The sequence below is a fragment of the Lactuca saligna genome, chromosome 8 (assembly GCF_052625555.1).
Source record: "Lactuca saligna cultivar CGN05327 chromosome 8, ASM5262555v1, whole genome shotgun sequence".
Lineage (NCBI taxonomy): Eukaryota > Viridiplantae > Streptophyta > Magnoliopsida > Asterales > Asteraceae > Lactuca > Lactuca saligna.
This window is the reverse complement of record NC_136424.1, coordinates 84137102-84147786: the sequence shown is the minus strand read 5'-3', so window position 1 is coordinate 84147786 and position 10685 is coordinate 84137102. Positions and strand designations below refer to the sequence as shown.

The window sequence follows — 10685 nt, the reverse complement described above, 5'->3', positions numbered from 1 at the left end:
TTGGTGATAGTGATGCTTGAATTTTTTTTTGATAAACATTAATAGCAAAAAGTAAAAAAAAAAATAAAAAAATTATATTGAAAAAACAATCAAAATAGTTAAAAACTGAAATTTTGAAAAATATATTAAATTACAAAAACTACACCTATTTTATAAATATTTTAAAAAATATATCGTAATAAAAAAAAAAAAAAAAAAAACTCCCAATCCAATCCGGTCCACATCCACCCATTTTTGAAACGGCCCGGTCCAGAAACTTTTCCTAGTCCAAATGCTCTGTCTTAGATGGGAGTCAACGGAATACGTATAATAGATGGTTTTTTCCACTATTATTCTCACGTTGAAGTACAGAGCTTAGATTCTTACACATAGATAACCAGGGATTTGTGAGCAAGAAATCGGACGAAAACAGTTTTGAGTTGGAAAGATATGGATGCCTACTGCTCCGATTGCAAGAAGAGCACGGAGGTGGTGTTCGACCACTCTGCCGGAGATACGGTCTGCTCCGAGTGCGGACTCGTTCTCGAGTCCCACTCCATCGACGAGACATCTGAGTGGCGTACCTTTGCCAACGAGGCCGGGGATAACGATCCTGTCCGTGTCGGTGGCCCGACCAATATACTCCTCAACGATGGCGGCTTGTCGACGGTGATTTCAAAACCTAACGGCGTAACTAGCGATTTCTTATCCTCCTCGTTAGGCAGGTGGCAGAATCGAGGCTCCAATCCCGACCGGTCGCTTATCTTGGCGTTTAAAACAATTGCAACGATGTCTGATAGGTGAGAATTAGCCTTAATTGTTTCTGTTATGTTGATTTAGGGTTTTGATGCGTTTAATTTATCATTCAGGTTAGGCCTTGTTGCTACAATAAAGGTACGCTACGCCCTAAATTCTATCTCCTTTAAAGTCATGTTTACATTTCAATTTATCATTTGATTTATGTTCAATTTTTAGGATCGAGCTAATGAGATATACAAAAAGGTTGAAGATCAGAAGTCAAGCAGAGGACGAAACCAGGACGCCATTTTAGCAGCTTGTCTGTACATTGCCTGTCGTCAAGAAGATAAACCACGAACTGTAAAAGGTACATACAAATCTTGATTTAGTAAATCTGGCCTCATTCGTATATATGATTGTGAACTGATTTTTTATAAAACTCTGTTGATGCTCAAATAGAAATCTGTTTGGTTGCCAATGGAGCCACAAAGAAGGAAGTTGGGCGTGCAAAAGAGTACATTGTGAAGCAACTGAAGCTTGAAATGGGTCAATCAGTGGAAATGGGGACTATACACGCTGGCGATTTTATGGTTAGTTTGATCGTCTTTTTACATGTATTTTGGGTGCTTGATTAATGATTATCAATCAATTGTGAAAAATCATAGAGACGATTTTGTTCCAATCTTGGTATGACAAATCAAACTGTTAAAGCTGCCCAAGAATCTGTACAGAAGTCTGAACAGTTTGATATAAGGTAACTAATTCATGTCTCTTTATGTAAATCTGACATATGATCTTTAATATATATTCATATTCATTTGCGCTTTGTGTTTTTAGGAGAAGTCCGATTTCTATTGCTGCTGCTGTTATTTACATTGTGACTCAACTTTCTGACGATAAGAAACCCCTTAAAGGTGAATTTCTTTCCTTAAGCCATCTTTATCAATGACCATTATACCCTCATCTTCTTCAAGAACCTTGGCTCTATTGAATGCAGATGTATCACTAGCAACAGGAGTTGCAGAAGGGACAATAAGGAACTCATTCAAGGATCTGTATCCTCATCTGTCCAAAATAATACCTACTTGGTATGCCCAGGAAGAAGATCTTAAGAACCTCAACAGCCCTTAAATATTTATTTACCAATCTGCCCTTTTCAGGATATGGAAAAGAGAAGGATTGTGGTGCAATAATTTAAGTCTAAAAAATCATCAATCAAATCAAATGTGCATTTTTTTTTTTTTTTTTTCAGTTTCGATGTCTGTGATTTTTCTTTCTTCCATTTTCTTCTAATCCATAAAGCTAGATAATGATAATATATTGTTCCACGTTTTCGATCAAACTTAATGCATTTTTTTTTTCCTGAGCTTTTTATATGTGATGCTCAATACACACCTTTCATTTGATAAAAGAATTAACACAGTATGATCTGTATCCAGAACGATATGCTTTTCTGTCATCTAAACTTTAAGTTTTTTATATTGTACGAGAAAGTAAATTTTTAGAAAATAATTACATTTTTTTATAAGAAATATAAGACAGACATGGATTAAATATATTCGTAAGATAAAAATATAATAATGATATCACATCTGTAATTTTAAAATGTACTAGTTGTGAGATCCATGTATGGAATGAGTTAATTTAAAAAAAAAAGTTTAATATAATGATCTAAATATTTGAAAACTTTGAATTTATAAGGAAAAAAATTTATTAAAATTGAATTGTTTTTTAATCTTTTAAATTTAAATAAACAAACAAAAGAAACTAATAAGATTTAATTTGGAAAATTTGAAATTAAAAGATAAATATATTAATAAAACTGATATTCATTTATTAGTATATTTATTATAACTATTATATTAAAATATGAAGTAAAATTTTAATAAAATAAGAAAACTCATAAAAATGATAAAAATGATATGTGAAAAAAAAAACTCAAAATAAGCATAAAATGATATTTAATAAATTGAATAAGAATATGCCATGTTGTAAAAAAAATTTATTTATTAAAGGGGATTGATAAAGTTTTTTTTTTTTTTTTTTTTTTTTTTTTTTTTTTTTTTTTTCTTTTTTTTTTTCTTGCATTCCTTGGATGCCAATGGTGTGGTGAAATTGATGAATCTATCTATTTGTCTTTATAAAAAAGATGCATCTATATAATAATTATAGAAATAAAATAATATAACTAAAAAAGGATCAAAGATAATATAAAAATATTAAAAGGCAAATACTGTCAATTATATGAAAACAAAATAATAATAATAATAATAATAATAATAATAATAATAAATAAATAAATAAATAAATAAGAACACGATTCCATCTTAATTCACATATCTAAATATCCAAAAATAAAATGGTTTACGCCAAAAATAAACTTTCTTATTGTGCAATTTGTAGGACCCATTTTTATTATATGCGTCAATGTCGTACACAAATTATTGGAGGCTAGAGTCGTGGGTGACCTTTCATTCATTTCATGGTTAATCAAAATGATTATACATCGCATGTTATTTTGGATAAAATAGTAGATCGAGACATGTAGCAAGAGGACACAAGATGGCATAGAAAACCAATCTTTTAAAACTTGGGTTTTTAGATGATCCGCTGTGATGATCGATTCACGGGTCAACTGGTTCAACCGGTTGAACTGTCGGGTTAACCCGGTTTATTGTCTTTTTTTATTTTTATATATTTTTAGTTTCCTGCATAATGCATAAACATATAAAACCAATAATTTGATGTACACAAAGTTTAAATACTGAAAAACATTAAAGAAATGACTCGTTGTTTTGGTGTTCGCTACTTGTATCCAACTATCAAAACCCTATTAAATCGGGTCAATCCGGTTTTAACCGGTTTAACATAAACGGCCGAACCGCGGTTCAAGAGAAACCCGGCCGGTTAACCCGGGTTTTAAAACATTGTAGAAAACAGTATCATGTGATCTTCAAACTTCTAGCAAACAAGTCGTACTTTGTCCGAATCAAAATAACTACTTTTTAGGTTTTAGAAAATGACAATCAATCAAAATTTTCTTATGATCTCGCTTGTAATTTGCATGTTGCTTACGCTTAATACTTAGGAGTGTCTCAATCTTATATTTTACTAAGATAAGGTTTAGGTCCTCAATTCAAAAGGATTCCATATTCTTCAAACTTAACTCAATATTAATATATCTCTAATCTCAATTAGTCTATCACTAATTGTTCTATAGACCACATTACAATGACCAATCTTGACTCTTGAAGATGAAACACATGACACAACAGTGCGATCTTGAAAACTTAAATGTCGTATTTATCTTCTATTATTCTATCTTGATTTTCAATTGTTCAAATCCTCAACGTCAAATGGTATGTGTCACTTTTATTCAAGTTTTCCATTATTTACTAGGGTTATCCCATTAGGGATAACTATTTTCAATTATACATTGATTACATAATACATATATTCAATTGTCAAGTCTTGAATACTTATGTGTGGATTTTGCTTTTGAAATTTTTGAATTTGTGTTGGAACGAACTCAAGGAAACAATCAGCGAGTTCATACTCTCAAGCAACAAGTATTTACATTAATTCATCACTTCTAATATTATGTTTGTTCATTTGTAGTTGTCTTGGTGATTCACAAAAAAAAACATATACATAATAAAAAAAAATTAACTTCGTCATTTATAAACTTTTAAAGTTTATTATTGCAAGTTCGAATCTAATAAAGGGAGGTTTGTAACGTTAATTATAATGAAAGCCAAAGGGCCCCATATTTTTGGTTTGTGTAGATCTTTCATACTGGTTGAGCCGCCCCTGATAACACCACCTTCTTCCACCATTTACCGTGCAACAACATCAAGTTCTGCCGTATTTACTATTCACCTTTCTTCCAACTCCATTAACAATTAGATCGCCACCTCAACCATAGACACACCACCTTTTCATCTCCACGTATATTCCGACTCCAAGAAACTATGTAATTAGCATTGCATTCCTCGGTTATGGGCAATGCAACAATTATGATCCCCTCTGTATACAAATTACAACCACAATGACTCATGAACCCACCGATAGATGAGTGCCCTAATATCTCAAGTTGAGGTGTCCACCTCCTCAGGTCACCACTCCTAAATCCTTCATCTCCACTCTCTCTCTTCATACCCTTCCAACAACTCTAACATTAATCTAACATCTCTATAAAAAAATCCCCTTTTTCAGCATACCTCACCACCCATATGAACTTTTGATTGTTTTTTTTTTCCAATTCCATCACTATCACTTTAATTTATTGTCCAAACAAAACATAAATCACTAAATTGCTTCTTGTTTATTAAGTCAATTGAGTATTTTATTTGATTGTGTGATATGTAATGTAAATAGAATTGAATTCACCAATAGCCCAATACTTATTTGTAATGGATTCGGTGTCACTTTGGTTTTGGATTAATTTAGAGACTTGTCTCCAAACACTTTATTTATGTCATAAAGTATTGAGTAAATTACGTGAAAGATCATTATGGTTTGGTGTAATTTGTGCGTTTGGTGGTTTTTTTTTTTTTTTTTTTTTTTTTTTACTTCGATAGTCCCTATAGCATGTTTTATTGCGTCGTTGGTCGCTGACATATATAAAATTGCTATTTTATCCTTAATATTTTTTAATATATTTTTTTATATATTTATTATTTATAGTTATTAAAATTCAATAGGTTTAATCAAAACATCAAATAAGCTAAAACACAAACAATCGACACAAGATCTTTCTCTTTTCCTACCCATTTCTCATCGGCGGCGACTGAGTTTCTTGGTTGAGATTTGTTGTCGTTTTGCGTCTCTGGTTACCTTCTTCGTACCGCGGGTGTTTGTTGCTTTTTCTAAACTACTGATTCTATGTTCTATGGATCCAAGACCATTAGATTTTGAGAAAGGTCGGTCGATTTTGGGTGGTGGTCGCCGTTGGTGCAAGATATTTCATATGCGTTTCTGAATCGTGCTCATAGAAGAGCTAATGATGCTAGGGTGTCTTCTAATTTGTCAAAGTAACCTAACCGGAAGATGGATGTGACCAATGGAAGATCGGACCTAATAAGTTGTCACAACTAGAAATTCTCCGATCGAAAACCAAGTCAAAAGGGGTCTTGTATATGTAATAGTTATAGCTATATTGCTATTATTATGATATGTGTAATGCAATTTGTAGGAAACTATACTATCCTAAACTCTCATGATAAATACAATCAAATGTGATCTTGGATTTTTTTATGTCAACATAATTAGCATACAAACAATAAAACCAACATGTTAGAGTTTCTTATACACTAAGACCATGAACACTTCCCTAGGAAGCCTCCATGGCCGTGAACCACCTTAAGACAACAAGCCTTGAACATGAACAACTTCCAAGAGGCCACTTTGGCCGTGAACTACCTTAAACCCTCAAAGGTTGGCCGTGAACACCATTTAAGGAACAAGAATGACCATGAACACCATTCTAGGTAGCCTTTAGGTCGTAAACCCCTACACATGAGCATATTAGGCCGTAAACTCAAAAGAGAAAAGGAATATGGAACCGTGAACCCCCTTTGGTGGACCTCCCTTGGAGCATAAACCATGGTCTAAACCCATTTAGACTGTGGACCCTCTTGATTACCAAGATATTACAGTTGTCATGCATGTTTTACCCAATAGTAATCCAACTAAACATCCCATTTAATTCTCATTCCCATGAGAAGTAGCGTAAACCCCTTTTCTCAATTCACAAACTCATTTCCTTTCTGAGAATCCTCCATGAACTCTCCCAAGAACTCAAGTCAAGCTCCAGAAAACATTTTCTTCACCATTCCTTCCAAGTTCCTGCTAGCAAAAATCTTCAAGAAGTTCATCCAACACTTCAAGTGTTCTAGGCTCCAATTTCTCACATCATCTCTCAAAATCATCCACCAAATCCATTCTTTTAATGTTTTCATTGTTTTGGGGGAGGATACAAGTCAAGGGTCTTATGAAATCATGGTATAATTGCTTGTCTATAGTTATATGTTGTGATGTATGTGTTAAGATTATGAAACTCCTTATAAGAAGTCCAAGAACTCGAGATTTTAGTTAAGTCTCAAGAGTTTGGACTATATTTCACATATTAATTGTTGATTTGAAATAAAAACTGTTGTTTATATGAATTAATTCATAAAGCCTTATGTAAAGAACCATAAGGAAATTGCTTCAAAAATTTGCTTAAACAAAGTTGTTGGCATAAGATTTTGGAGATGTAAAAATTATGAAAACTTATATTATTTTGGACCATTTTTGGCCATAAGTATATATAAGGCCGTTTTTGAGATATACGATAAATTTGAGTTATTAATGAATATCTCCATTAAAATGGGCCAGCAATGGAAATATCTAATGAATAAGGGCATTTTGGACATTTTCTTAAATATGAGTCCAAAATGAGTATTTTAGAAGAAATGGACTATTTTTCAACAATTCTCATATTTTTGGATCACTCATGATACTTTTAACAAATGTGGGTCTTATTTGATAATATATAAAAAGAAGGGCCACTTTTGCCAACATCGATAGTATTGAGTCATTTTTGATATATATGATTCAAAGTTGATTATTTTCAATAAACGAAACGAAATACCGAGTCAATAAGCACAACTAAGGTTATGAAACGAAACGAAACACCGAGTCAATGAGCACAACTAAGGTTATGATGTAGCACCTGGTTCCTGGTACGTGAATTTTGCCTTAGTAATTGTGTTTTTGGCTGTGGACTCGGCGAGTTGGAGGCCCAACTCGCCGAGTAGAGACGAGACTTTGGGGCACGGATAAGATGACGACTCGACGAGTCCATATTAGGGACTCGGCGAGTCTGCGCTGTTTGATGAAACCCTAATTTCCAAGGGTTTTCACCCTATTTAAACATCCATTTGCACCCCAACTCCGCCCCATTCACCCCCAGAAGCTCTCCAAACGTTCTAGCTCTTGTTCTTGTGAGTTTGAGGCATTTTAGTGTGTGCTCTTGAAGATTTTGAGAAGGAAGTGGAGTAGATCAAGAGGAAGGGAAGGAAGCCAAGCATCTTAGTGTCCTTTCAGTGATTTCCTTGAGGTAAAACTCGTTTTCCCCTGTCTATATGCTTATAACTCCATTAAAGTCTTCCTTGAGCCCTTCCCCAAGCTTGTATGTGCATCATATTTCGTAATAAGTTGATTGGCCTCTAGATCTAGGCTTGGTTGAGCTCCAGGAGCTCAGATCTACTACCTTTATGGACCTATATTGCATGAAGACCTTAGATCTACTCTTTTGGTGCATTTTGAACCCTAAAACCCTCATGGATGAATATCTACACGTAAAGATGAACTTTACGTGTTATTCATGCTCTAGGAACCCAGATCTATGAATGGAATGGACTAGATTCGAACAAAATCGCGTATATGGCTCTTGCATGGAGCAGACTCGGCGAGTCTAGTCGCGAGTCTCCGAGATTGTCCCATTTTTGCTGTGTCGAGTTGTGTAGTGAGTCCAGGGTGGACTCAGTGAGTTGGAAGCCAAAACTCACCCATAATGGAACTCGACGAGTCGATGCCCAGACTCGGTGAGTTTAAGGCAATCTCCTTAGATCAAGATCAGACTCGGCGAGTTGTTCATACAACTCGGCGAGTCACAGTATAACTTGTTCATCGGATGAAGATGAACTCGACGAGTTGTTCATACAACTCGGCGACTAGGATGAAGGACTTGAACATCAGTTTGGATGGAGAACTCGTCGAGTCAACGCCTAACTCGACGAGTAGAAACAGAATCCAGGTCAGTTGTTTGGACATGGACTCAACGAGTTGGCGAGCCAACTCGGCGAGTCGGGTCAACTGGAAGTTGACTCTGACTTTGACTTAGGGCATGATCAGGGGTAAAATGGTCATTTTATCCAAAGGACAGTTAGCAGTTTTTGACTAAGTGTTTGGTGGGAATTACAGCCGGAGTACTTCCGGAGCAGCAGCAGCAACAGGCTGACTATTCCCACACAGATCAGCAGCTACTCTGAGGTGAGTTTTCCTTCCAGTAGGAACGGGTCTACGACACCAAGGCCGACCCGTGTAGACGAGATGTTAGCACTAGAGTGTGGGCCGAGTCCGTATCTCTGGGGTTAGTTGATTATGATATATGTGTCAGTATGATAGAGTTGTTTATACTTGTTGTCTGTGTGATACCTGTATGTTATGGGTTAGTGGTTGAGTGTGGGCAAGGCCCGTATCTCTCCGAGTTATAACTAGAGTTCACTGTACCTATATATATATATATATATATATATATATATATATATATATATATATATATATATATTAGTGTAAGTTTAAAGTCCTATAAGAGTTATAACTAGAGTTTTCTGGAGGGAGAGCAGAAATTTGTGTATAGATCTATACGGGGTTGAGACCTCGCACCTTCGCTGTTCGCTACAGTTAGACAGGCGAGTCTAGGGTGACAAATGTCTTCAACAAAACTAATGCCTGAAGAACGTTAACACAAACATTCCGTCATATTAGTATGGTTATAACCACTCACTAGAATATAACAAGTATTATTTAGAGATTTACGTGGGAACACCTTACAAATGGTTAGCACATCGCGTTGATTGTCTCCATGCATGGTATTGATTGTCCGCATTCGTTGTGTGATCGTCCACATGCATTGTGCGGATTGTCCACAAGCAACCGTTGATTACTCACACCACCCCGGTCTTCGGGTTTTAAGACCACAAACGATTACACGACTTACTCAGAACACATCTTTTAATTATCAACAATTATGATTTTGAATATCTCGAATGAAACTTTATCACACAAGTCTAAGGGATTTAAGACTACTATTTTTGTATATAAGAAAATATAGGATTTTCTGGGAAAAAACGATTTTATACAATTTCGAAAGATCACAAACAAAAGCACACCTACAACTATATTTGATTAGAAAAAAGACTAACAACTATTTTGTATATCAGAAAATATAGGATTTTCTGGGGAAAAACGATTTTATACAATTTCGAAAGATAACAAACTAAAGCACACCTGCGACTATAGTTGATTGGAATCAAGACTTACAACTATTTGGTATATCAGAAAATATAGGATTTTCTGGGGAAAAACAATTTTATACAATTTCGAAAGATCACAAACTAAAGCACACATGCAACTATACCTGATCGGAAATAAGAACTACAACTATTTTGACAAGGAAATACTGGATTTTTCTGGGTTTTTAAACTATCACAAATCTTTATACGAAAATGCTTATGAACTCACCAACATATTATATGTTGGCGCTTTTCAAACGACTTGTATTCTCAGGAAAACAGTAAACAAACTTATGGATCGCGGATTATGGATTATTTTGCTGTGGTTTGGAATTTACTTACTAGTGTCTCTTTTTTATAATTTGAGAACAAATACATGATGTAAATTATGTAAGTTTGTTATCTTAATGTATGATGTTTGGATTTGCTATGTTTCATTACTATTCAATTGTTATGATACTGCACAATGACGTCATCCGCCACCGGACGTTTCCCTCGTCTTGGTCCAGGGGTGACATAAGCAAGGGGTTTCATAAAGCTTTTGGGTCATCGAATCGAGACCTCGATTTGCATCTTCTTCTCCCAACCCACCGGACCACTGCTTCACATCCATCGACCACAACTCCAAATCGACCCACCCCTCTCAGACATGGCCGAAAACCAACACCTCATTGGATTCTAGATTGTGTTCGTTTATTTCACCCTAACAATTCAAATGCAGGAATGATTTTAGCTTTGTTTTTGGAATTTCTGGTTTGATTTGTATTTTCCTGGTTCGTTTTGCATTTCTTCTGGTGTCATTGCAAATTTCAGGAATGATTTCAGGTTTGTTTTGGGGATTTCACGCTCACCTGCACCAGATTCTATATTTTGTGTGTGTGTGTGTGTGTGTTTTTTTTTGAATTT

General features: G+C 34.9%; 1 protein-coding gene across 1 annotated transcript; it reads left to right on the top strand.

Moving 5' to 3' along the window:
• The first annotated feature begins 316 nt into the window (after positions 1 to 316).
• LOC145012694 (transcription initiation factor IIB-2) lies at positions 317 to 2093 on the top strand. The gene is made up of 7 exons (XM_078971489.1): positions 317 to 779; positions 849 to 873; positions 955 to 1084; positions 1177 to 1307; positions 1383 to 1471; positions 1555 to 1631; positions 1715 to 2093. Exons 1-7 carry the CDS (start codon positions 430 to 432, stop codon positions 1846 to 1848), a joined length of 936 nt encoding a protein of 311 aa, XP_078827615.1. The 5' UTR covers positions 317 to 429; the 3' UTR covers positions 1849 to 2093.
• Positions 2094 to 10685: the final 8592 nt, after the last annotated feature.